The 27,703-nt window shown below is 55.1% G+C and overlaps 1 protein-coding gene across 2 annotated transcripts in view; it reads right to left on the bottom strand.

Moving 5' to 3' along the window:
* Positions 1-21,122, bottom strand: part of LIMD1 (LIM domain containing 1) — a 59,393-nt gene extending 38,271 nt beyond the window's left edge. Inside the window, exon 1 of one of the 2 annotated variants that reach the window (XM_075547228.1) lies at positions 18,956-21,122. In XM_075547228.1, coding sequence (XP_075403343.1) covers positions 18,956-20,351 — 1,396 coding nt within the window. In that variant the 5' untranslated portion in view covers positions 20,352-21,122. Of the gene's footprint in view, positions 1-5,605; positions 5,892-18,955 lie in introns of those variants that run through there. The other variant, XM_075547229.1, reaches the window with a different exon arrangement.
* Between the last annotated feature and the right edge of the window lie 6,581 nt (positions 21,123-27,703).

Raw genomic sequence — 27,703 nt, 5'->3', positions numbered from 1 at the left:
TCCCAGGGAGTGAGCAGAGAGAGAGTGTCTCCCGTCTCCAAGGAGGATATTCAGGAGCATTCCCAGAATTCTCAGAAGGCTGTGCCCACACAGAGGCCTCATTGGTTATATCTTGACTGATAGGCCAGACTCCACCCCTTCACTCATAATCCTCTCAAATTGACACCAGATTATGTAACTGCCACATGATGGTTGGTATTTTCTATAAACAGACTCTAGAGTGTATACCGCTTCAATCTGGTTTCTCTCATTCCGTATCGTAATGAAGTTTCACGTATGAGGTTGCATACATTAAGAACTCATTTCTTTTGACTTGGGGATGGGTGGCGGTAGGTACTCCAGGAAGGAGCTCTGGTGGCTAGTGGGTTAACCGTTGGGCTGCTAACCACAGAGTCATTGGTTCAAAACCACCCGCCACTCTCAGCGATGAGGCCCTGTGCTCCAGCGATGACTTGCAGTCTCGGAAGCCTGGGAGCAGTTCTCCTCCGTCCTGTGCGGCCGTGCTGGGTCAGCGCACATCGATGGCAGTGGTGGTACTCACTGTGTGGAGGGGCCCACAATTTGCTTATCCAGGTATGGTGGAAGGACACCTGGAAAAAGATTCCACTTCAAGCTAACAGAAATGCTACCAAGATCTGGGTCTAAGTGTTGGTAGAGACCAGTCCCTTCCTCTTAGGCAAACACGTAGGAGTGGAATGGCTGGATATATGGTCGGTATATATTTAACTCCCTAAGAAATGCCCATGAAACACCACCTACCCCTTCCACCCAGAGATGGGCCCAAGCTGGCACAACCAGTCTTACTCAAAGGGGCTGAGGCCAAGTCCCCGTTCAGCAGTCCCCAGCCCCTGCCCTCCCCGTCCCCCACACCCTGCATGTAGTTCCTACGTCCGTGGGGACTCGCAGCAAGACCACAAGAGGAAGCACTCAAGGCCACTCGGGGCCGCAGAGTGATTGCACAGTCAGCTCTCTGCACTCTGCAGCCACATTAAAACACACGTGGGCTCAGAGCCAACCAGGGTGCACGTGGGGCAGGGGGCAGGGAGTGGGGAGCGTGGGGAGCTTCTAAGGCAATTTTCCAAGCGCGGCCCGCCAGAGCGAGCCTCATCGTGGCTGCCTGCAGTTCACTCCTGCCCCCGGGCATTACTGCTCCTGACACTGGATTGTGAGTCCCTGTCCTCCAAGCAAGGATCCCTGGCTGCTCATAAGCAGAGTCAGCAGTTTGAAACCACCAGCCGCTTCTCGGGGGGAAAGATGAGGCTTTCTACCCCCATGGAAGAGATAGAGTACTGGAAATCCACAGGGGACAGGTCTACCCTGCCCTATAGGGTCCCTATGAGCTGGCCTTGACGCATCAACAGTCAGCTAGTGTCCTCCACATACCAGAAGAGGAATGTACAGCATCTTCTAGACATGCCCTGCACCCCCGCCCCACAAGCCCTACAGGAAGACCTCCTACAGGAGTATAAACTGCTAATCCCACAGGCACTCAGAAGAAAGGCCTGGAGATCGATAGACTTCCCAAAACCCAGCCCCTGAAAACAGTACCGCGCACTTCCACTCTGACGAGCATAGGTCCTTGTGAGTTGGAAGCCCTTAGTGACAAGAGATAGAGCGACCAGAACAACTGGGCCCTGGAGGTTCAGGACAGACCCCTCCCTCTATCCTCTCTCCTGAGGAGGCCCAACACTTCCAGCTGCTCCAGTGACCCTGTCACAGAGGCCGGCTACTTTCCTCACTGAGGCTGAACTAGGAAGGTCAATCCGCAAACGGAGACAGACCCCTCGCTTACAGTCCAACACAAGTGACCACCCGATTGGCGGAGATGGAAATACTGACTCCATTGGTGTCCTTGATGCTGCGTCCCTGGGGGTGTGCCCCGTATGCCCCTCATGTTTCTGGGATAGGTCCCTGAGCTAGACAGAGAAAGATACACATACTCTCCTACACTCTCAGACAAAGTGTGCAGAGACACTCCCATAAACTCTGAGAGAAAGCATAAGACACACAACCTTTCGGGGGCAGTTTGGAAAAACGTTATCAAGAAGCCTTAAAAAAGAAAAAAGGAAAGATACGTCATACCATTTGATTGAGTTATAATTTTTCCCAGGAGACAGGGGAATCAGGTATGCCCCATTTATTCGTATCAGTAAGGGCCCAGGGATGTTCACTCTATTCTGTGGGCTATGATCTATGTTTCTATTGATCCACCTTCTCCCCCAGATGGTTCCAGGCTTTGAAGCCAGATTCGTGTGGTGCCTCCCTTCTACTGTGAATCTTCCTGGTGAGAAGGTTCAGAGTGATGGAAGCTTCCTGGGGGGACTTACAGACAGCCTCCTGGAGAGAGCCAGGAAGCACCCCACTGCCCCGCCCCCCACCTGCAGGCTGAGTGGGCCTGCACTTAGGACACCACTTCCTTCCTGGCCATTTCCCTTCGAGCACCTTGGAATCCCCCAGCCCAGCATCCGACCGGGGACTTACTCCCCGCGTCCCTTAGTTTCTCCCACCTGGTCTCTCACGTAAGTCCTGGTACCATTTCTTAACTCCCTTCAACAAGGTAGGGTTGAGAGAGAAACAGCCAGAGACCCACTTGAACTGAAATTTCAGATAAGATACACACACACACACACAACACGTATATGGACTGACACAGTGGCTGCAACACTGGGCTCCGGCATAGGAACAATGGTGAGGATGGTGTGGGGTTTTGTTCTGTTGTGCGTAGTAGGGTTGCTATGGGTCGTAACCCACTCAATGGCACCCGATGATGATGATGATGATGATGATGACGACGAGGACACTAGCATAAGAATGTCCCATGGGAATGTGAATTTCACAGATCAACAGCCTGTTACCTAATCCCGTCGTCGACACCTCGTGATCGCGCAGGCTGGTGTGCTTCTTCCAGGTGGGCTGTTGCTTCTCTGCCCAGATACTTGTAAGAATCCGAGTGAATTAAAAGCAGCCCCTTGGGAGAATGGGAGATGCGAGTGAACGTGACGGCCACAGCCGACCTGCAGGGAGGTCGCCCAGCCGGCGCTCAGATATGAGTGCGTACAAACGGGTCCCTCTCCGCGCCTCGTCAGAACCGCCACTTTGGTTGGTCTCGGTTCACGGGGCCAGTCAGACTCTGCTTCTGCACACATAATGATGGAATCGCAGAATGTGCAGGCAGGTCTTCCGCCCTCCTGCGCCTCCAGCACCTTCTCTGACAAGCCTGTGCCCCTTCCTCGGGGACATTGGGAGGTCACCCACTCGAGGGGCAGCCCAGACAAGTGTGGTCTCAAAGCTGTTCTTCCGCCCCACCAACAGTCTCCTAAAGGTCTGACCCACGCAGCAGCTGGAAAGCCAAACGCACTGCCCTCACGACAATTCCTGGTCCCAGCCACAGGAGAGGGCAAGAGGAGAACTGCCCTGTGGGGTGCTGAGGCAGCAAAAATCCCCTACCCCCAAGCAGATGACCTCATCTCTCTCCCTCAGAGCAGCTGACCTTGTGGTTAGCAGCCAGCCCAGCATGTAACCCACCCACTACTATGCCACCAGGCTCCAGACCAAACCAGGTCCTCTGACTCCCGCCCCCCCCCCCAATCCTTCGGTCTCCCTTCTCCCCATCACTCCGTCACTCCCCACTCCCCCAGGCCCTACCTCTCCCACTCACCCCTTGTGCGCGGCACCCTACCTGCTCTCGAGTTCCTATGCCATGTCCGGGTGGGGACGGACTGTGATGGTAGAAATAAGGGGCAAACTGGGAGGCTGAGAAAGCGCTGAATTGGGGATTGGGAGCTCTGATCGGTGAAGGAGACCACCCAGCACACTTCTTACACACTGTGCGGGCATCTCTGTAGGAGCCTTGGCATCCCCAGGGGAGAGAGACAGGGTGGGGGCGGAACAGGGCCTGGAAGGCCCTGTGTGTGTATGAATGAGAGCCCCAGTCGCAGTGTTTCTGGTAGTTTCTACTGCAGTAAGATGTCTTTACAAGAGAAGACTCCCTAGGGCAGGACGCTGAGGGAATGTTTTCAGAGACCTGCGAAACACTGGCTGCTTCTTGCCCGAGTCGCTCATGAAGCGCGTGGACAGTTTGCTTGGGCAGGGGTTATTTCATTTAATGCGTAAGAACACACGGTGTCCCAGCGGCACGGTGGTTTTGTGTTGGGCTGCTAGTCACAAGGTCAGCAGTTCTAAGCCACCAGCTGCTTGGTGGGAGACAGACCAGGCTTTCTTTCTGTTTTTCAGTTTGGTTGCACGTCATCCACATCAGACAATTCAGTCGTCCAATCATGTCAAGCATTGTACAATCATCGCCATAATCAATTTCAGAAAATTTTCTTTCTTTTTTCCCCCTCATAAATTAAATCACTTTAAACTGAGTTCTGCCATCACATTCAGTTCTAGTGCTCCCTCCCCTCCCGCCTTCATTCAAACCCCTCCGCGCTCCCCGGCCCCTCTACCCGCCCTGCCTCCCCGACAAACCCCTGTCTCTGTGCGTCCCCTCCTTCCGTGCTTCACAAAGTGGTTAACCCAACCGAAGCCATGAAAAACAGAAACGAAATGAGGTGGTCAGCATAAAACGGTAGGTAAAGAAAGATGGAAATGTCAACAATGGGAAAGCGATCAAGAAAGAACCCCATCCATATTGTAAAAGGACTTTTTGTTATCGAACAAGCAAGAGATCCTTGCACCTAGAACAAATTCTGGTTGGGTCTAGAGCAGCAGTTCTCCACCTGAGGGTCTCCACCCCTCTGGGAGTTGAACGACCCGTTCACAGGGGTCGCCCGATTCGTAACAGTAGCGAAATGACAGTGATGACGTAGCAAGGAAAATCATCCTACGGTTTGTTTCACGGTCTTCCCCAAGTTGCTGCTCACAATTTTAGCTCTGATGCTTTCCCCTCGTCGTCTTTGAATTTTGTTCCGGTCATCTTTGGATCACACAGCTGAAGACCGGAATGTCTCCTCCTGTAAGCAGTGACAGCCGCAGAAACCCACAGGGACAGTTCTACCCTGTCCATAAGGTCGCTAAGAGTCGGCATCAACTCGATGGCAGAGTTTTATACCAAACAAACAAACAAAACCACATTGTTGGGTCAGAGCAGAGACCCAAAGCCCATCTGTAGACAATGGGACGGGACGTCCCCTCATAAAGGGGTCACAGGGAAGGGATGAGTCAACCAGGGTGCGGTAAAGCACCGAGGAAACACACAATATTCCTCTGGTTCCTTGAGGCTTCCTCACCCCCCGCTGTCATGACCCCAGTCCTGCCTTTCCGTGCGGGCTAGACGGAAGCATGTGCACAGGTACAGATAAGAGATAAGAGCTCACGACACACGAATCCAGGAGGAGGAATGGGAGTAGGGATACCAGGAGGGCAGGGGGAAGACGGGGAGAGGAGGAGAGGAAGGGGTAACCGATCACAATGATGGGGGGGGGGGGTTGTATCTCCTAGCATGAAAGAAAACCACCGATGGCAATAGCGATTCTCCCAAGGCTATAAAGAGGATGGCTTTTGTCTGTGTTTTCGGTATGTATATTCTAGTCTGCTTCCTTCCTCTCTCGGGCTCAGTCCTGCCCCCTATTCCCACACCCTTCACACCCACTGCCTGACTCACCACAGAGGTAGGCACCTCGGGCTGGGCCAGGGGTAACGGCGGCACTGCCGGCTCCTGTCCACTCACTGCTTCGGAAACTGGCCTCTGGGCCGGCCAACAAAGAGCCTCTGTGAAGCCCCCACCACCTGAGAGGAAGGGCCGGCGACGCGAGGCCAGGCCTCAGACAATCGGCCCTTTGGAAGCTGCCTGGAAAGCTCCCACCCAGCCTGCCCCCAGCTTGGCAGCCTGTCACGTGTGCATGCAGAGAGGCCCACACCCAGGCCAGGGAGGCAGAGCCTGGCCAAGGGGCAGGGCAAAGGCAGGCCGGTCGGCCCGGGGCCCCAGAGAGACCAACCAGAAGGCGCTCTTACTAAGTTCTGACTTCTCCCGTCTTGGTTTTGCCTCTAATTCTTCCAGCTCCTTGAAGATTCCTCAGATGCTCCGCCTGTACTCTTCCACCAGGAGTGCATTTTTGTGGCACTGAGAAAACTGGCCCAGCCACAATGACCGGCTGTTCAGTCCAGTCCCTGCCCGGCGCACACCTCCTTCCTCCTCAGGACGGAGAACACTCACACCCCAGGTGACCTGCCATCTACCTAAGATCCCCTAGAGGACAACAGGACTCCCCCAAGCTCACACAATGTGTAGGTTTGGCACCTGCAAAGTCCAGCCTCCACACCGCCTGGCCCGTCTGATATACACGCTGTCCCCGGAGTCCTGGCCCAAAAAGCTGATACTTCAGCTCAAAACCACAGTCAGTACCTGGCAGACAAGGGCACAGGGTCAGCTGCCAGCCGGAGAGGGCATGAGCCAGCACTCGGATTCTCAGCCTCTGCTGCTGAGCACATGGTACCCCTGTCCCCAAAGCACTTTGCTTGTTGACTCCCCACTTGCCGGTCCGTGTGAGGTGTGCTGTGGTGGCTTGGGTGTGTCTGTGATGCTGGAAGGGACGAGAAGGGCCATCCCCAGCAGATGGGTTTCCAAGGAGCTTCCAGACTAAGATGGGCTAGGAAGAAGGACGTGACGGTCTGCTTGTGAAAAAAGGTTGCCAGTGATAGCCCCGCCAAGAGTGGCAGAACCTTCTCATTACATAACCTTAAAATACACACCAGGATTCACTTATTCAATGGATAGTGTTGTGGTGACTTCTACAGGCCAGAACCCCACTCCCCACCCCCGTCCCCCACCCTGTGCACTGTCTTTTGAACATCAACACTAATTTGGGGTCTGGTTTAAAGTCCTCATTTTCCTTATTTCTTAAGGGCCACCTTAGATAGTTTAAATTCTTCCTCCCCACCCCCAACCCCTGCAAAGGAATATAATCTCAAGTGAAGTTTAGAAGATGATGATGGCAACATATGTACAAATACGATGTCTGGATTGTGATAAGAGCTGTAAGAGCCCCCAATAAAATGATCTTAAAATAAATCAACAAAAGTCAAACTCCAACTAAATGGTATTTTGATTAATTAAAAAAGAATGCCCCGTAGGACTTCTGAGGCTGGGCCCTTTCTGGAAGGAAACCTGGTGGTGTAGTGTCTACACCCTGGGCTGTCAACCAGAAAGTCGGCAGTTTCGAGACCACCGGCCACTCCGAGGGAGAAAGACAGGGCTTTCTAGTCTCCTACATAGTCACAGTCTCAGAAACCCACCCGGGCAGTTCTACCCTGTCCCATAAGGTCACTATGAGTCAGTATCGGCTGACGGCAGTAAGTTTGGTTTGGGTCTGGAGTCTTTCAGGGGACCGAATGCACAGCAGATGGTGGGTCTGAACTTCTGAGCATTGGGTTAGCAGCCCAACCAACAATGGGCCCACAACACCACTGGCTGCCTCATCAGTAACAGGACGCTTGAGAGCAGCCGCACTGTGGACAGGGAGCCCGCACAGGACGGGCCCACAGGGGGTGGCCACATAGATAAACTGGACAGGGCAGCCCAGGCCCACCTGCCAATCCAGAGAAATGCCTGCCACCTGCTATGAGTCAGTTTTAAAAAACAAGCAAACATTGCTTTACTGTGACAAAAATATACTTATATATACGGAGCCATTGGCCAATTCAACTGTTTTCACATGTACAACTCAGACGACGTTCATCTGGCTGGGCCTCATCCCTGCCATCTGTCCCTGAAGATTCCTGCACCATGACCAGGCGCTCGGTGCCCCCAGGCCGGGCCAGCACATTCCTAACCTAGCACGTTAGAGCCCGCCGCCCGGGCCCACCGCGCTTGTTCCCGTCATGCTGTCACACATTTCCTCCCCCTCCCCGCCCCAGGCCACCCCACTCTTGGCCGACTTCCCTGTAAGCAAACAAGGGCCGTGCTTCCAAGTCCATGGGACGCACGCGCCCGCGTGACACTCACACGGCCTCGCCCTTAGAGCCAAGCGCCGTCTCAGGCCAACAGGCCCCTATGCAAAGCCGGTGCTGAAAGGAGACGGCAGGACAGCAGGACGCTATGACCTGCACGGCTAGTTCTCCATGCAGAAGCCAAGTCCCCGTCCCCGCTCGCTCGGTGGGAACGAGGATGATCTCCCTGGAGCCCTCAGGACCACCTCTCCCCACACTCCCTCCCTTCCTGCCTTACCAGGAAGCAGTGAGCACTAACAGCAGGCAACAAGATCCCCTCCCTTCCAGCAGAGGGATCCCCACGGTGGGAGGGGGGGCACAGCTGAAAGGAAGCCTGTACCCTTGGCCGAGCAGGCAGGTGGCCTGAGTTACAGATGGTAGGGGCTCGAGCAAGAGAACGTGACCCCGACACTTTTGTGAGCAATGCCCAGGTGGCCAGGACCACGGCCTTGGTTGTAAGAGGGGGGCCGTGTCCACCACTGCTGGCAGCTGCTGCAAAGTGCACCGCTCACTCCCGAACACCCAGGCACAAGACAACCCAACTCTGCCCGGTCTTGCACCGTCCCGGGAAGGGCGCGGATCAGCATGCTGCAGGGCCGACTTCAGGCCTTTCTCCCTGGTGTCCCAGGGCATCTGAAAGTTCCGCTTTAACCTGCGGATGGCACAGCACGCAGACCTCTGCTGACAGTCCGGTGCTGGCTGAGCAGGAGGTGCACTGACGCGGGAGGGAGCCAAGGGCTGCGATCGGACCCGGAGCGTGAGAATCTGACCACTGGGCCAACAACACTCCCTTCAGGCCCAATCTGCTAGGTCCGCTCAAAATCCTGTCCCCACAGCTCCGGAGTGAGTGGCAGGGCAGATCCCCTGCCACTCATTCTCTACCTCTTGACTGGCAGCACCACGGCAGGCGGGCATCCAGGACTTTCCATTGGTCACACACGGGAGGAAGGTGGAGGCTCCTCATGGGCCTCGAGCCAGCTTCCAGTCACAGAGCAAGGCCCCCTGGCTCTCTGGGGACATGCAGGGCCTGGGACAGGCCAGTGCAGTCACAGAACAAGACAGATGAAGAAAGGATCCAGCCAAATCGCAAAGCTTAAAAATAACCTGGCTGTGGTGAGGCAGTGCGTCCAGCTGGCTTCCCGTGTGGGGGAAGGAGGAAAACAGACCCTGGGGTGGACCGAAAGGCTGGCTGCAGGTCAGGCTGGCTGCTGGCCAGCCTTGGACACTCCGGTGGTCTGTTTTGCTTCGGGGCTCGGGTTCCGTTCAGATAGACCCTTGGCCCTTTGCACAGCTTTTGGCTGTAAGCCCCTTCTGGCACACAGCACTTGGTGGGGGCTACTCCTACTGACCCTCAGACCAAAGCACCCCGCAGTGCGGCTGGCATGCCCTGCTCCTTGCCCACAGCAATTGGGCGTGTCACACAAAGCCGCCTGAGGACACAGCCTGCTCACGCTGGCTCATTCTTTGCAGAAGAACACAAGAAGAGCCGTGAGACTATGACTTGCCATTGCCCTGCAGGAGGGGCTCGTATCGGGCAGGCTTCCAGACCTAAAAGGTACCCGAGCCTGGCCCTGGTTACAAGAGTGGGACCTGGCTCCTCCTGCCAGCTTAAGTGCCCCTCCACACCCTGCCTTCCTTGGGGCTCAAAGGCCTGAGTCCTGACCCACTCACAGCCACCGGGTCCCCTTTGTCAGACAAGACAGTGTGTCTGCAGGAGCTGAGAGGAAGCACAGCGCGGCAGTCAAGGTCTCAGCCTCAGATCCAGGCTGCCTGATTTGAGCTGGGGGAAGCCACTGAACACACGTGTCGGGCAGGCGACTCAGTCCGTGTGCAAAAACGGGGGTAAATAAGATGGGTGGCTGGAACAATCACGCGTGTCAACACATCCATGTGAGACAAATACAAGCCCAACAAGCTCAGTCATAAGCCGAGCTCAAGCCAAACCTAACTGCCGCCCACACATGCCTTCAACAGACACCTGGAGGAAAGGCCAGTCCTCACAGTGCCGGGCGCGGGCCCCAGTTCCGGGTCAGATGGGCAGGACTGAGGCCCAGCAAGGCCTGGGAAGTGGCCACAAAACAACAAAACAAAAAACAACAGGGAGGCTGAGCTCCACAAACCAGTGCCCACAGCTGCCCACTGCATGCTACACACTGCGTTTCAACGAGAAGGGTCACCTTGCGAGGCCGCTCAGGGCTGGTGGTCGTTGTTGTATGGGCGGCTCACCCATGGGACTGTTTGCTCCCTTCTTGTCCTGGGTGGCATAGTGCTATGTGTTGGGCGTTCACCTCAAGGTCAGTAGTTTGAAACCACTGGCCGGAGAGAGATGAGGCTCTCTGTTCCTATAAAGAGTGACAGTCTCAGAAACCTACAGGGGGCAGTTCTACCCTGTCTTACGGGGCGCTAGGAGTCGGAATCAACTCGATGGCAGTGAGTGTATCTCGATGTAATTGGCCACGCTCCTCCCAGCCCCTTGGCCTCTAGCTCAGTAAGAGACTGTCCAAGTGGCCAAAGACCCAAGGCCTGCCGCTCATGTGCCTCCTGCATCACCAGCGTCGCCCCTGGGTGCCGGAAAACTTTCTGCGGGAAATCGTAGCACTGACGAGTGTACAAGGGGTCAGTGATTTCCTTAAGCGCTCATCTTTTTTTCAGAACAGCTCCAGGACACAGGATTGCCATCTGCCATGGAAAGCGTCACCGTAACTTTAGAAAGGCTTTGTTTTTCCAATGCAGTAAAGGTCTACAAGGAGCGGGGAGGTGCTAAGACCCTCAGCGCCCTGCCCCTCTCCGCTCGCTGGTGTCCAGCCCTGCCACATGGTTGTGTACAATCCAGGCACCTCCTTGTGCTGAATGCCAGTCTGAGAGCTTTCGGCTGGGAAGCGTCTCAGTGGCCGCCGGCTCAGCACAGGTTTGAGGGGCTGCCCGCCCTCTCAGGCACAGGCCCAGGGCACCCGGCTTCCCGATTCACAGGTGCACATCTACTCCCCAGGTTCCGTGTCCTGTGTGGAAGCCCTCAGTGGACAGCTGAAACACGACCAAGTTGTTTTAGGCCTCTGGCAAGAAGGGCCATGCCAGAGAGCAGCTCCACACTGGGGGCTATGAATAGAGAGCAGGACTCGCTGGGACACACTGGAAATTCTTTCCCGGTCGCCGGGGAACGGAGCAGAGACATACCGTCCCAGGCGTAGGACCCCAGAGAGCAGCTCCACACTGGGGGCTATGAATAGAGAGCAGGACTCGCTGGACAAACTGGAAATTCTTTCCCGGTCGCCGGGGAACGGAGCAGAGACATACCGTCCCAGGCGTAGGACCCCAGAGAGCAGCGTGATGGGTCAAAGGCAGATGCTGTGAGAGCCCAGTGTTAGTTCTGGACAGGGCTATGGCTCATGGGACACCCGGTCACCCTGAGGAGGCAGGTGGGGGGCCTGGGAAGCCCGGACCTGGGCAGAAGGACACTCGCTGGGGAGAAGTCAGGGTAGGGACCCCAGGCTCCAGAGGAATGCACCAGGCTCAGAAGAGAGCAAAAGAGGCTGGTGCAGCAGGAACACAGTAAGCACAACAGAAGGAGGATGGGGGGAGGCAGGCCCCAAGGCCACGCCTTCACAAGGACCTGCATCTGGCCCTGTGACTGGCCTTCCCACAGCAGCCAAGCCCAGTGTTACGGGCACAGCACTATGCAGTCATCAACTCGGGATGGTGCGGTGTGTGCCTGAGGATGACCATGCTCCGCAGGCTTTTTCAATGGCTGATGTTCAGCCCGCAGGTCACCAGGCCATTCTTTTAGGGGACTTGAACTGCCAACCTTTCCATTAGCAGCCGGGTGTGTGAACCATTCATACCATCAGAGGATTCCAGAGTTATAGCATGGGAGCCTGGGGACTGAGGGAAGGTGAGCTACCCTGAACAGAGTGCAGGAACAGATTTAGGGCCTTGCTCTTGAAACATCGGCAGTCAGTCTTTGAGCAACGTTTGTGGGGCCAGTGGGTGGGCACAGCGCGAATGCACATGACGGAACATCACATGCCCTCAGAAAAGGCAGAGGACCCAGTGGGTACACGAGCTCTGAGCACTGGTGACACAGGGTCACCCACCGTCCCAGAAGTGGACCGCACACCCCAGCCACCAACTCCAGCACTCCTGGCTGGAGCTTCATGCAAACTGGGCTATGACACAGGTTTGGGTTTTTTTTTTTTAAGTTGTTGGTTTGTTTTTTAATAAGTTTTAAAATTACTTCCAGGTACCTTATGCTCAAAACTCCTGTAGGCTGTGAGAAGTCAGAATTGTGGTGATCTGTGGAAGGGGACAGTGACTAGAGGTGGGTCCTGTCCTGTCTCTAATGGGATTGGTCACTGAGCTGGGCACCTGTCACATGTCTTATACTTTAAAAAGGTGAGAAACATATGCCTGATTTTGGGGACTGCTGGGTCCCTTATATACATATAAATACACAGATTGTCCAATTTCCACAGACCTGGGCATCCTATATCCCAGGATGCACACCTGCAGGGTCAGACTAAAGGAATCTTGGTGGCATTGTAAAAAGTTCATCTAAGAATCAAACATTTCCTCCCATGGTAAGAAAAACTTAAACAGGCCCAAATTGTAGCCCCAGGAAAACAAACAAAAAACCCCAATCCACTGCTTCCAAGTTCACTGTAATTCATGACAATTGTATGTGTGACAGAGTAGAGCCCCACACGCACTCACTCCCTGCCATTGAGTCGATGCCGACTCATAGCGACCCTATAGGACAGGCTACAATTTCCCCTGTGGGCTTCCGAGACTGTGACATTTTCTGTAAGCAGAAAGCCCCATCTTTCTCCTGAGAATCCCGTTGGGTTCTGTCTGTTTGAGGGGGACTGGGGGACAGCTGTTGTCATCCCTTTGGAAGCTGGTCACCAGACCTTTCTTCTGCGGCACCACCGGGCAAGTCTGAATTCTTAACCTGCAGTTGAGTGGGAGAGGTCAAGCCGCTTGCCACCACCCAGGGACCTTACATGGCAACACGCAATCCCCCAAAAGACTTGTGGGAGAAGTTCCCAGGTGAGCTGACCTTGACCACGCTCAGCCCTGCCGATGATTTAGACGGAGCTGCTGCCTTCTGCTGCCTTCCCCTTGAGCACTCGGCTTGTTTGCAGAAGCACACAATATTTGCAGTGTGTGTGTGTGTGTGTGTGTGTGTGTGTGTGTGTGTGTGTGTGTGTGTGTGTGTGTGTATAGCCAGGGCCTCTGAGAGCACAAGCATGCTCCCGTCTGGAATCTGTGTATGTGCGTGTGTGTGTGTGTGGTGTGCATGTAGCCAGGCTCTCTGAGAGCACAGGCATGCTCCTGTCTAGAATCCTCCAGGCAGAAGTGCCCAGGACCAGATTTACGACTTGCTTTTATTTACCAAAATAATGCTCTGAAGCCTTCTCATTTTTCCATTCAGAACGGGAACCGAGTCGCCTATTCTGAGCGTGACCGTCAGTCAGGTAACAGGTGTTCGAGGGCTCCTTGTGACAACCTGCAGCTCAGCGCGTCAGGGGCTGTCAGATGGAAGGAGAAAGGACAAGTCCCTGCTAGGGCTGTCACATGAAGCCAGCTGCAGGCAGGACCCTTCCCAGGGGTCACAGCTGCCTTCAGGCTCCTGGGGGAGGTAGGCCCACCACCGCAGATTCTGGGTTCATTACCAGAGGCAGGGAAACTGCGGGCAAAGCCCTGCGGGTGGAGAGGGATCCCACCATACATGTGCCGGAATAAGCAGACCCTGCAACAACGTCTTCTTGCCTTTCCCCACCTCTAGCCAAGCCTTGTCCACCCCCGCCTCCCCCCCTGCACGCCCCTTCCTGCCAGAACAGACTGTGGCTCTTTCCTGGGTGGCTGTGAGTACTGACTCATGGGGCTTGGTGAGCGTGCAGAGCCACGATCCAAGTCCACCCTCAGCAGGGAAGGCACCCCGGGGGCCCATGGACAGAGGACACAAAATCCCAGAGTCCTGAATGAACGTGGGGGGAAGTGGATCAAAGAGTCCTGGATCTGGAAGAACAGAGAATCAGGACTACTGTCTGCCGCAGCAGTCGGATGAAGACTCACTCTGAGAGGCCACGCCGAAAGCACCCAAGGCAGACCTGGTCAGAGGCTAGATGAGCTAGCCAGTGAAGAGCCTATTTAGAAACAGACTTGCTGTGGAGCGTGATTAAGTCCCAAATCTAAGGGTCAGGCTGGAGGCTTCTCCTGGCCTCCAGGACACTGGTCACTATCTGCAGGGGATAGCTAGACCCCCAAATCCACTCATCAGACGGCAGGCTGCTGGCTTGTCCCACGGGCCAGAGCTCACAAGATGAGCGCGAGATGCAGGATCAAGGGAGCAAGCTTTGGCAGAGTTATCAGTATCAACTGGGAGCAGGCCACATCCAGAGACACCAACCACCTTTCCACTGATGGGCTGCTCCCATGAGATCACCAAGTGGAGCGTGATTGCATCGTGGCTGCAAAATGACGGAGCACCGTGGCCTAGCTGAGTTGACGCGTAACTTTAAGCAGCACACAGTTCACCCCTTGTCACCTGGGCACCTGCCTCATCTCCTTGAGCCAACCATTCCCTCAGGGCAACTACAGAGTGAGTCATTGCTCACACTTGCACCTGACACCGTATAACACACACACAACTGGAAATGCACGGCCCCGTGTGCATGCTACGTGTTGAGAAAACAGAGACCCGTATAATCGAGCGAGGAGGAGAGACTCGTCCCCATTACAGTCCTCGTTTCTACGGCTGCTCGGGGCTGCCGGGAGTCTTACCTACCTTACCGCGCGTCCTCACCCAGTCCACATGCCTCTTGCCCTCAGCAAGCACCCTGGTTCGCCACGGTTCTCTGCCTGGTGGGGTGACCGGGTCATCAATAGTCAGGCTGGCGCTGGGCAGGGACTTAATTAACTCAGAGATGGTGCGGGAGTGAAAATAAGCCAGTCACTCCAAACCAGGGTGTCTTCAGACATAACTTACTCAAAGAGGGAACCTGGGCTTCACAAACTCTTCGGGCCACATCAAATACCCTTCTGCTTGGTGGAAGATGGAGGCCCGGAGGAATCAACCAAAACACAGGCTTTATTTGAGGCTGGAATTAAACTCGGACGGCAAGGCCATCCTGCCCTCTATGGTAGGGTCCAGGCACCTTTAAATATATTTCTCTTTGTCCAAACAACTGACAGCGCAAGCAGGAGCACACTGTTTGCTTTTTTACAAGATGTTCACCAGCAGGTGTTTCCAAGCCCATGAAACAGCAACACGGAGCACACGTTAATGACCGCGAGGGCCCAGACTTTGAACCATGAAGCGCTGGGGAAGAATCCCGGATGGTGTAAAGGTCAAGTGCTCAGTCCCAGATGGAAAGGTTGGTGGTTAAAACCCGCCCAAAAGACTGAGTGACTTGCTCCATGAATGGTGGCAGCCAGGAGCCCCCGAAGGGGCTGTTCTACTCGGTCTCCTGGGATCTCACAGATGGGTCAGAACCCAGCTCAGTGACGCTAACGGCCATCTGAACAAGTATGTCAGAGAGACACGCTCTCAAGGGATCCTGGGTGTAAGGCACAGGACACAAGGCATGGCAGGGAGCCCCTGGGCCGGCCCAGCACCTCATCCGACAGGTGAGGAAGGGGAACCAGTGTGGGTTCATTCGAGGGCCCACAGCAGCACTGGGCCAGCGCTGGCTGCTGGGAGCCGGGACAGAGACAGTCCCTCCTGAATCACATGGACAGAAGTTCCCGCAGTCACAGCAGGTGCAGAGCATCTGGACAACATCTCCACAACTGCCAGCCCCAGCCCGACAACCCGCTCCCGGGAGAGCTAACTGGCAGCTGGCCCTGCTCCTGGCACACAGTGCAGACTGGTTCCGTGACGCGGCCGTCACACTGAGACTACCGAGACCATCGGCCAGCCAGCGAGCGCCGCCATGGGACAAATGTCAGGTGACGTGCACTGGACATGGCGGGGACAGAGGGGAGCAGGACACAGTGACGAGACAGAGTCGTTCATACTCATTAGACCCCGAAGGAGGGTAATGTTTCACCGGACACGCTTCTCTAGTGTTTGGATTTTCGACAAGGGGCTGGAACGTTCGACCCCCAAACAAAAGTCAACCGGCTTCATGGCTGTGCTGGGGAGGCTGGGGTCTGGCAGTGAGATGCGGGGGCGGGGGCGGCTCGAAGGCCTCACGTTCCAGTCCTGGAAGGACCCGAGACTCACCTCCGGGAATAAAACGGTCACAATGTCCCACCTGCTGCCTAAGGAGTGTGAGTCACAGGGGGGAATTACATGCCCTGAAGCTCCCAGGGGCCGAGGGGCCTAGCCTGGGCCAGTCTCTTGCCTCCCCTTCCCAGAACACATTTTTCCACACCCCCTCCAGCCTCAGTTCAAAGGCTACTTTCTCGGTGAGACCATCCCTGGCCCCCACCCCCACCCCTGATTTATAATGGCAAGCCTTTCATCTCCCCACACCCTGTGGCTTCATCTCCTTCCACTACGTATTTCTCTCCCTAAAAAAATTTTTTTAAGCACATTGTAGTCACATCCATTCTAATGCGTAGCAACCCTATATGGCCGGGTAGAACTGCCCCATAGGTTTCTGTGGGTTCCAACTGCTGACCTTTTAGTGAAAGGCGAGTGCTTTAGCACTGTGCGACCAAGACTCCTTCTCCCACCAGTGCTTGCTCACTTATTTCGTTCATTTCCAGCCTCATACACCTCACTGGGAGAAAGATGAAGCTTTCTCCTGTCGTAGATTTACAGCCTTGAAAACCCACAGGGGTGGTTCTACCCTGTCCTACAAGGTCGCTTTTGAGTGGACCATCGACCCCATAGCAGTGGGTTTGGGTTCCCTAACCCAAAGGTTGGCAGTTGGGACCCAGCCAACGGGCCTAGGAACCTGATTGCATAAAGATGCCCCCCAAAGAGCCCCGAGGGCACACAGGCCTGCTCCCTGAAGCCAACACATGGAGCTAAGGCTGGGTCAGCTCCTATCAGCTCTGATTAACAATGTAGACCTGTGTCCCTGAGTCAATTCAATTACCATTCTGCTTAACAAGCTTGAGACTGAAAACCAGTTTAAGGTTTAAGGACCCACAATATTGCCAGCCAAGCATTAACGCCCAAAGGGGAATCCACAGAGATGAGAGAGTTCAGGATAAGGTGGGGTTACACACTTTGAAAATGAAGGCAGCACACCAACCCCTCAGTAAGCCAACCACTGACTGCCCAGCTTAGTGGGAGAGCCGGTGCCCCTCAGGCGCCAGGGTGACGTTCAGGGGCTCATGTCGTGGGCTCTTGAACCTGCAAGCACCTTGGGACAGAATCCTTCAGTCACAGAGACCAAGAGGACAGGCACGCCGCCCGGGGACCCCGAGGAAAGGGCCATAAAGCAGATATCGCACCGAAGCAAGCCTCGTGCAGTGTTTGGCTTCCCGGTGTGTGCAAGAGCGCTATCCACCCGATACCGTGCTCTGCTAAAGGAGGCAGTGACGGCGTGGGTCAAGCGCAGGGATGCCAACTGGTCCGAAGTTCCCAAAGAGAAGTTCACATGGAGAAAGCTGAGGCTGTCGCTCCTGTCAAAATGATCAGTCTCAGAAACCCTACTGTCTTTTTGGTCGCTATGAGTCAAACGCACCTCCTTGGCGGTGGGTTTGGGGGCGTGGGGGTAGTCTGTTAAGTGGGCAGTGCATGATGGGAAACCTTCGAAAGATCACGGGAACGACCAAACTGCAACAGAGACCCAGAGTGAGCCCAAGCTGCTGGAAAACGTGGCGCCCATACACTTGCTCAGTACAGGGTTGCCACAAACAAACCTTTAATTTGTTTGTTTGTTTGTTTTTAAAAACAGTGCAGCTATCTTCAGAGCGCAATGAAACAAGGTGGGCCTGGGGACAGAGCAGTAAGCCAGCCACCTCCCCCTGCGGGACCTGTCCAGTCTCCTGTCTGTCTCCTCCCTCATTCAGAGGTGCAGTCCCAGCAGGATGCGGGCTCCCCAGGGCTCTCAGTCCTCCTGTGGAGAAACAGACACCCCAGAGGCCCAGAGTCCATAAAGGAAAGCCCGCAAGCCTCAGCCTCCTCTAAGAACAGGCTGCTTCTCTAGCCGGCTCTCCTAGGAGGCAGCCGCATCACCACGCGGCAGATGAACACAGGGCCAGCTACCTTCTGGCCGCGTCCAAACCCTGTGGTGGGGAAAGAAAGCTGAAGCCAGCAGTCTCCCAGAGTTTGTGGTTTTAAAAAAAACAAACAACAGAAGCTATACTTTGGGGTAAGATCAACACTGAGCATTTTCCATGCAAGCTCCTGTGAGCCTGCCTCCAGTCAGCTGGTGGGGATGGGTATAACAAGGGGTGAGGCAGCTGATCCACCCCCACACCGGGATCAGCTGCCATCTGTGAACTCGCCCCGGGGTTTCTGACTCAGTAGGTCTGGGGCAGAGCTCCAGAAGGTATCCTCTTAGCTAGCTAGCTCCCAGGAGAGGAGACACTGCTGGTCCGGCGACCACACTTGGAGAACCACAGCTCCGGTGCAGTCTTCTGTGTTGGTGTTTCACCTGTGCGTGCACGCACATGCACACACGCACACACACACACAGTGGTAGGGAACCCCTGCTCCAGACACTGGACCTCCAACAGGCCTGCTTGGCCCGCTACTGTCAGGACGCTCAGTGGCACAGGGCCCTGAGCCAGTGGCTCTCTCTCTCCTTCAGCACCAACCTGCTCACCTGAAGCCTCTGAAATCCAAAGTCACAACACTTCCCTTTTTCTAGCGTGACTGTGGCTAGTCCCACCCTCCTTCATCCTTCACACATGAGCAACCCCCAGCTGCAGGATCTGCTTTCTGTCCAGGGAAGGTTTCGAGTTTCTGAATCAGAAAACAGCCACAGAAAAGAGGAAGCCCACCCCTCCCACCTCAACACAAGTCAAACAAAACCACCCAAGTCCCTTGAGTTGAGCTGCAGCATCCCTGGTGGGGGCCCACCCATCACCCCACCCTAGGCCCCTCCAACAGGCTTGCACTCACCAAAGTAATCGGCCTTCGGGTGGGCATCCATCTCCCGCTCCAAGTGCTGGGTGAGGGCTTCTAGCTTCAATTCGGCAGCTGAGGGTCCAAGCTCCGGGCCAGAGGCATGAGTCTGGCAGGGAAGCCTCACCCTGGGGGGGCTGGGGCTCTCTGAGAGGACCAGCCCGGGGCTGCCGTCAGGGGACCAGGCGGGGAGACCCTCTTTACAAGCTAACTCAGACGAGGAGGGCATCCCTGGATGAACGAGGCTGGTGGGGCTGAGCTTCGGACCCGTGCCAGAATCCTTGGGACGGGGCTTCTGACCTAACCTGGAGACCACACCCATCTGCAAGCTTTCCCTGCCTGCGGACGATGGGGATAATGGCACAGAACTAGAAAGGTAAGACTGGGGGCCATCCTGACACCAGGGCTGCAGGTCCACAGCGGGTTTGGCCGCCACACCCTCTCCCCCGGAGCTTCTTCTAAGAGCTCCTTGGCCGGTGGCACTCATAGTCAGAGGGGCTGAGAGAGAAGGGGCCCTGGGCTGAGCGGGTCCCAGGGGAGGCCCGTTCTCTGGGCCTGGGGAGAAGTCAGAAGTCACCCGCTGAGAGGAGGTGGGCCAATGGCCCGCTGGCTTCTGAGCACCACGGCCACCAATGCCACCATCACCCAGGCCACTCTCAAATGACCTGGTGGAGCCCTGGGCCAGCTGTGGCTGATATAGGCGATGTTCCTGCCCGGAGGGTTTGGGCAGTGATGGGTCGCTCACTGGGGGGCTGGACCACACACTCCCTACACCTGGCCCGCCGTTAGAGGACACTGCGGGCTCCCCCCACTTTGGACTTGCCAAAGAAAGGTTGTCATAATAGTCTCCGTGAGTAAGGCAGGAGGGATCCTCACAGGAGCCTGGTCGATGGAGCGCAGGCAGCTCGGTGCTCTCCTGGCTGTCCCTGGAGCCACACTCCTGACTGCCAGGCCTCGGGCCACGGGCATAGGCGCCCTGGGCTGCTCTGGTCCTCTGCTCTGGGGGTGGGTAGAAGGGCTGCCCAGGGGTCACTGAGGTGGCTGCCCCAGGTGAGGCTGCAGAGAGGGCGAGAGGAGGTTTGGCGGCACCATCTAGGGCTAGCCTGCTGCCCACACCAGCGTCCCGGGGGGTCTGCAGACCCAGGCGGCCCCCACCATTGATGGGGCCCAGTGCTCCCCTGGGCAGGGCCTGGTCCTGCAGGAGCTGCTGCTGCTGCTGTTGGAGGTGGATTTTGGCCATCTTGGTGGCAAACACTCTGCGAGTTTCCTCAAACTCGGGGTTGTTGCCTGCACCCTTGTCCACTCGAAACAGGCCATCCTTGGAGGCCTCGTACATGTTCAGGTCCTCAATGAACTTACTGGCCTCCAGACCCAAGTCGTCGTACTTATCCATGTCGCAGGCTGGTACCCTGGCTTGCTTTGTACGGTGTCCGGTGTGAGCTGGGCGAGGGAGGCGGGGAAGCGAGAATGGCAGGTAAGATTCGGGGTTCAAGTCCAGTCCGGGGCAGGTAACGAGTTCCACCTACCCAGCGTGAGGGTCATGGCCCAGCACCTTGAGTCCAGCGTTGTAGGCCTCAGGGCCAGAAGGGGAAAAGTTTGCTTCCAAACTCCCCTTTCCCAGTGGCGCACACACGTGGATCGCTCGGCTGTCCACGGTCTGCCTGGCGGGCGAAGTTTTTGTTGGTTTTTTTTCTTCTTTCAAATCATGAAAGGAAAGGGAAACAGTCGCCGGAGGAATGAAAAAAGAAGAAAAAGAAATCACAAGTAACCCAACTCGGAAAACCACAACATGGCAGCGAGCGGCCGCTGGGCAAGGGCCGGCGGCGCCGGGCGTGGAGAGGCCGCGGGACCGGCCCGGGCGCCGGCGCTCCCTCCCCGGCTTACGAGGGCGGCGATCCCAGGCGGAGCGAAGAGGGCTCGCGAGCCGGGGCGCACTGACCGGCCCGGGGTGGAGTCCCCGCGGACGGACGGACGCGGCGCGAAGTTCACGGCAGCCGGGGAGCGCGGCCCATTGTCCGATGGCTGGTGACGGCGGCGCGGCGCGCGCGGGCCCGAGGCCGGCGGGACGCGGAAGTGAGTGCGCCGGGCGCAGTCCCCAAAGCTGGCTCGCCGGCCCAGCGCGTCTGGACTCGGCGGGGGCGGAGGCGGAGGAGGGGGCCGAGGGGCGGGGTCTCCGCCGAGGGGCGGGGCCGGCGCGCGGGCTCCCGGGGCAGGCCTGCTGGGGGCCGGGGACCTGAGCGCCCTGTTTCCTCCGAGCGTGCCGCGCTCGCTCGGCAGTGCGCGGGACTTCCCCGCGGCCACTACGGCCGGGGCCGCCCCTCCGACCTCCCTCTCCGGCTGGGCACCCCGCCCCGCCCCGTCCGGTGCCGGCAGGGCTGGGCGCGGAGGCCTGGGGCAGCCTGCGGGACCTAGAGGCAGCCCGCTAGGAGTTTGCGGGAGCTTCCAGGGCGCGCGCTCCCACCCTACTACACCCTGGGTGGGAAGGCAACCCCGAGAGCCGCCGGAGGTCGCCCCTGCCCAGGATTGTGCTAGGTGTGCGCTGGAGGGCCGCGGCGTCACCCGGGGTCGAGGGGAAATCGGGGAGAGCTGGCCCAACGTCTTCGCGTTGACTTTTAGGGGAACCCTAAAGATGTGTCCCTGGTGAGATTGTTATTCATCAAAGAAATACCCCCCCGCAAGCATATCCCCCGCGCCTCCTGCACGCGAGCCCCCTCAGGTCCCGCAATGCCCGCACCAGCCCCGAGAGGACCCTGGGGAGGCGTCTTTTCCCACACTGCAGCCTGATCCCAGCTGAAATCGCCTCCCACCCGGCCTTCTCAGCCTGCAGGGGTCTGCCTCCCCAAACCTGATTTGCGAACCCCACACCCATCGCAATTACCTTGTCTGCTGAGATCACCTCTTCCAAGAGGCTCCGGGTCCCTACTGGTCCCTTTCAACACCCCTTTATTTCCTGCTCAGTCTTAATCACTGTCTGGGAGATTGATAGGGGCTCTTTGAGTCGGCATCGACTGGAATGCAGTGAGTTTGGTTTTTGAAACCCCATCTGTGCCCGAGGACCAGGACCCTATGATGAAGTGAATGAGTGGGTCTCTACCGGCAAAGAGCCCTGCTTATGGGTTGAGCTGCTAACCACAAAGCCAGCAGTTCAAAACCACTAGTTGCTCCACAGGAGAGAAAGGAGGATTTGTACTCCCATAGTTTCAGTCTTGGAAAACTCTGATTAATGTGGGTGCACATGTATCTGTTTATGTTGTGACTCTTATTTCTCTTGGAGATACACACAGTGGAGAGATGACTGGGGCATATGATACACCAAGTCTGATATACACGCAGTGGAGAAATGACCGGGGCATATGATACACCAAGTCTGTATGATACACCAAGTCTGATATACACGCAGTGGAGAGATGACCGGGGCATATGGTATACCTGTGTCCAACTTCTTGAGGAACTGCCATAGCCCTTCCCGCAGTGGCTGTACCATTTTGCAGTCCTCCCGGCAGTGCGTTGGGGTTATTATTCCTCCAGTCTAAATAGACTGTTTGGATTTTTCTTGCTGAGGGGTTGAAGTGTGCCATGGCATGTTTTCCGGTAGCCCAGGTTCAGCTGCACTGGTGCAGGTGGGGAGTAGGTTAGCTCTAACCAGGGTTGGCTTCTTAACCAAGGGGTTGCACCACATCTAAGAGTAGGTGTGATGGTGAGATTTTATGTCAACTTGCACCTGTGTGAAAGTAGGGGTGGAGTCCAACCCATCAGCCGGGTCACAGATCGTGGTGCCTCCATGGAGGAATGGCCTTTTTATAAGAGAGACACTGGGAGCTTTCTCTTCCTGCACCTTCCTGCACGATGGTCCTGTGTCACACATCTAGAGCCCGTGACCCTGGGAGCTGTCAACGCCCTGACATGCTCCTGCAGAGTCTGCCCCACAGGCCTATGCTCTCCCAGCTTCCCACTTTGCCTCCCTGCTTCATCCGCTGGCAGCGGGGGCCGGGGGGGGGGAATCTGAGTGCCTCCAGCTAGCACCTGAGCCAGGGATCTGAGTGGGACTGGGCGGGGCAGCTTTCTTGATTATACAAACTTTTTTCTTATTCCTATGTCAGTGTCACTGGTTTTGCTTATCCAGGAAGAAACCTCCGGTGGGCAAGGGAATCTCCATGTCTTCTCCCTGAGGCATCATACGATCCTTCCTACAGTCTCCAGGTCTCCACTCGAGGGTCGCTTCCTCGGGAATGCCTTTCGAGTGCCCCTCTCTCCACCACCGTCACCACCTGCCAGTACAGTGAATGCATGTCTCTCTGTTTGCTCCCTGTGACCTGACAGGAGCACGAACCTCGTAAGGCCATGCATCTTTCTGACTGGTTGGTTTATGAGTACATATTGAGAGCCCAGAATAGTACTTGCCTCGTGGTGGAGTCCAAGAAATGTGTGCTGCGTGAATAGATGAATGAACGGTTGGAATAAGTCATTGGGCTTAACAGGAGTCCCGATTTGGAGAACTAAAGAACATAGCCTATATGGTGGCTTTCGTGATATTTTATATCACAGCAAACCTGCGCATCTTGTTGGATTGCCACGGACCAACTATTTTATCTGCAGCAACTGCTATGAATATTCATGACGGACCGTTTAGACCAGAATGTTTAGACCTAAGTGTGTGCGTGTTTGAATGTATAAAGGATATTTGACTCAAGAATATAGATGTGCAAAGTAAGCACTGGTGGTGTCGTGGGTTGTGAGTTTGTCTGTGAGCCTCAAGGTCAGCAGTTCCAGACCACCAGCTGCTCCTTAGAAGAAAGATGAGACTTTCTCCTGTAAAGAATTACAGGGGCAGTTTTTATTTGGTCATGCAGTGTTGGTATGGTCAGAAATGACTCAATGACAGTGAGTCTGCGTGTTCTGAGTATATGTGGAAAGAGTGCTCGAACGAGTCTTGGAGGCCGCTCGGCTGCTATGTGGCAGTTACATAATCTGGTGTCAACTTGAGACTATAGAGAGTGAAGGGGTGTCAATCAGGTCGCAGCTTGATGACCTCATTTGGAGGCACAATGGAGATAAACAGCTCACTGGAGGCCAGATCCACTCACTCCATGCGAGACATTCCTGTTGACAAGCCACAAGGAGCTACGCTGATGAAGCCAGAGCCCTGGAGCTGGAGGAGCCACGTGGAGATCCACTCCAGCACTGAGATGCTTCCACCACCACTGGATCCACAAGACTTTCCACCCACTGGCCTGTGATCTTCCAGTGTTTGGTGTCATTGCATGTGTTGCATAAGTCTGAAGAGGAATTTATAGACTGATATCAGACAAGTGGGCTAATATCGACTTACGGACTTAAACTGGACTTGGCTGGAATGTTTCCTTAATGTGCAATTACTCTTGGATATAAAGCTCTTTCTTATACACGTATGTGTGTCTTTGTTCCTATCATCAACCCAGACTAACACATGCTATAACCAACTCACCCAACAGCTCGCAGGAAGAGTGACCTGATGACTGGCTTCCAGCAGGGGTGCAGCCAAGGGATCTGCACGGACAGTTCTTCTCTGCGACATCGGTGTGAGTTGAAGTGGACTTGATGGCACCCACACCAACAAGATGCTGTATAGTCGATAGTCACCGCAAGGCATCGCCGACTTCTGACAACCCCGCGGACAGGCGGTGGGTGTGCCAGATCCCTTGTTGCCGCCACTAGGTATTTGGGGTGACTTCCCATCTAAAGGGCTCATCTCGCAGCACATGAAGAGGACACAACGTTCTTCTGCAAGCCACACAGCTTGCCTTAGCTGATTTTTTAGCGTGGATCACCAAGCCTTGTTTCCTAGTCTAGCTTCCTCGGGAAGCTCCACATGTGACCTGCTGGTGGACCTGCCAGTGGCATAGCTTCCAGTACCACAGTGACATCCAGAGCCACCACAGTACGACATACTGACAGGCTATAAAAACCCCAAACTCACTGCATGGAGTGGATACCGACTCAGAGCGACCCTGCGGGACAGGGCAGAACTACCCCTGTGAGTTTCTGGAACTGTAACTCCTTATGGGAGTAGAAAGCCTTGTCTTTCTCCCGAGGAGCTGCTGGTGGTTTCCAACTGTGGACCTTGCAGTTAGCAGCCCAATACGCTGCCAGGGCTCCAACGTAGCTGTAATTATTAGTCAGGAAGTACTATAGTACTTAAGGGTTTGCATACAAGGAATTGCTAAGTCTGGCACGTGATATTACCTTCTAGCGCAACACCCCTGGAGGATGAACCCTGTCTAGCCAGCCAAGCACACTGTCAACCGCGTGAACAAGAGAGCGCAAAATGGCGCCTACACGCCCAGACACCTATCGGTAGGTGTGCATAGAAAACCGTGGTCCCAAGGGCATGTGAAAAACCTGCCCCAAAGGCCATAGGCAGAGCCGGTGCTCAGACAGGCCATGGATTTCCAAGGGTCCGTGAGGCCAAGGGCCCCTGTCTTCGGACAGAGCCCTGCTTCTTTCGCAGTGAACTGAAAAGGGTCTTTCTGCCACTTTCACTGGCTCCAGGGAGATCCCTGCACACAAAGCTGCATGTGTCCCAAAGCGGAAGGCCACTTCAAGGACGGCTCTCAAAAGGGTCTTTCTACTTGGGCTGAGCAGAGGGCTACACAGCTAAGGACCCAGGTTCCTATGGGCTCTCTGGTGCCAGCAGAGGCCAGGAAGCCCTGCCCTATGTTTCCTCGGCCTTGGGCATCTCTGGCAAAGACCCACAGTGGAATTGCCCTGTGAATGGAGAGAAACAGCTGCCACGAGAGCCCTTCCCTGGGGCTTGTAATGAGCCTTTGTCTCAGGATTTTCTGCCCCCGGAAAGCTTCCCTAATATCCTTGGCAAGACCCCAGATAATAAGGACGTGACCTTGTGAGGAGTTGTGTGTGGCCAACTCTGGGGAGAGTGTGGCCACTCTGGGCATCCATCTCAGGCTCGAACCAGGGCCCTTGGCCATACAGATAAACCTAGGGTGGGTTCTGATTTCTGAATCAGCCCCAGCTTTGGCTGACTCTTTTTTTTTTTTTAAGTAATATAATATGTATGAAAGGACTTCCAAAAGTGTGTGGGAAAATTACTTTTTTTTTTCATTCAAAATGTCCCCCAAACTTTTAGAAGTCCTTTAAAGTATGTGACTTAATATTAAAATGGTGTAATTGAAAAGATTTTCCTTCCAGCCCCACGGCCCTATAGTCACCGCCCCGCTTTGAGGCAACCACCCTCAGACTTCTGAAGAAGACTGGCTTTAGGCAGAAAGTCTACTGGGGAGTGTAGTCCTTTCGGACACTTAGCAATGGAGAATTTTTGAACACTTTGGGCAGGGCAGAGGCTTGGGCCAGTCGGATGGGTTGAGGACCTGAGGGGTTGAGGGGCTGAGAATTGAGCAAAGAGGCCTGCTTATTGGCAGAGCCAAGAAGTTGTCCTCACTGAAGAACTGGACCCTGAATCACTCCCGATCCTGAATTATAACCTGTTACTTCTGCATTCGCATAATTGGGAGTGACTCTGTGAGCTGTGTGTGGCCACGCCAATGAATTATCACACACAACAGAGGAGCAGAGCGAGGCAGGGCAAGGACAGCTGGGGTCAGAGTTGGTAAACAGATGGAGGGAAGGTATGTCCGAACTCTGTTTCCTAAGAGCCAGCTCTGGGCTGCTGCTGCTGCTGCTGATTCTCTCCCCTGCAAGAAGTCAGAGACGGTCAGACGCCAGGTTTACAGGACTTGACTTCTGCATGGTCGTTCTTTGTCCTGGGTGATTTCTGGGGTCCAGTCTGCACCTAATTTCCCAGAGTTACAGCCACACGTCCCTGAAGTGTGACACACAGAGAGGGTACAGCGTGGGACATGGTCACCAACTGAACATACCCGTGTGATCCACACCCAGAATTGAGCATGACCAATTTGGCAGCAATTACACACCCATGATCGCTGCGGATTGTTCATAGTAGCACACTCACTTAATATAATTGGTATCACTGCATTGTATACCCAAAAAGTGTTGAATTGGCAAATGATACACTTTACATATATACACAACTTAGAATTTCTTTTAATTTTCACAGAAAAGAAATAGAACATGACCAGTATTTTTAAACCACCGCTCCATGGGTAAACACCATCATAACTTTCGAAAGCACACATTACTTTTGTCTCTCATTTAACTAAGTGGACAGATACCGTATGGATTCATGTAAGGTTTGGCTTGTCTGGCTCCATGTTATGTTTATGAGCTCCATCTGCATTTTTGTGTGTTGTTTTCTAGTTTGTTGGGTCTCTATGGTAGTCCATTGCATGAGTATGCCACTCTTCATTAACCCACTCCATTGAGATCAGGTGCCTGGAGTTGATTTCTTTTTGAACACTGCTGTGATGAACAAGTTGCTAACCACAACATCAGCAGTTCAAAACCACCAGGCGCTCCTGGGGAGAAAGGGGGAGCTTTCCACTCCTGTAAAGAGTAGCAGTTTCAGAAACCCATAGGGGCAGTTCTACCCTGTCCTATAGGGTCACCATGAGCCAGCACTGACTTGAGGACAATCAGTTTTAGAGTTTTTGGAGTAATGAGTAATGAGCATTCTAGAACAGTCTATTAGTGAGCCTTTCCATTGGGTCGCTCCATCGGTTCACTAAAGGCTCACTAATCACTGGGCCAGAGGATGTGGGTAAGGAGCCCCCATGGTGCCACTGTGAGTAAAATGTCAGGTTGCTAACCGTGAGGTGGGTGGTTCAAACTCAC

This window comes from Tenrec ecaudatus, chromosome 4 (assembly GCF_050624435.1).
Source record: "Tenrec ecaudatus isolate mTenEca1 chromosome 4, mTenEca1.hap1, whole genome shotgun sequence".
Taxonomy (NCBI): Eukaryota; Metazoa; Chordata; class Mammalia; order Afrosoricida; family Tenrecidae; genus Tenrec; species Tenrec ecaudatus.
This window is presented reverse-complemented; position numbering and strand designations above follow the sequence as displayed.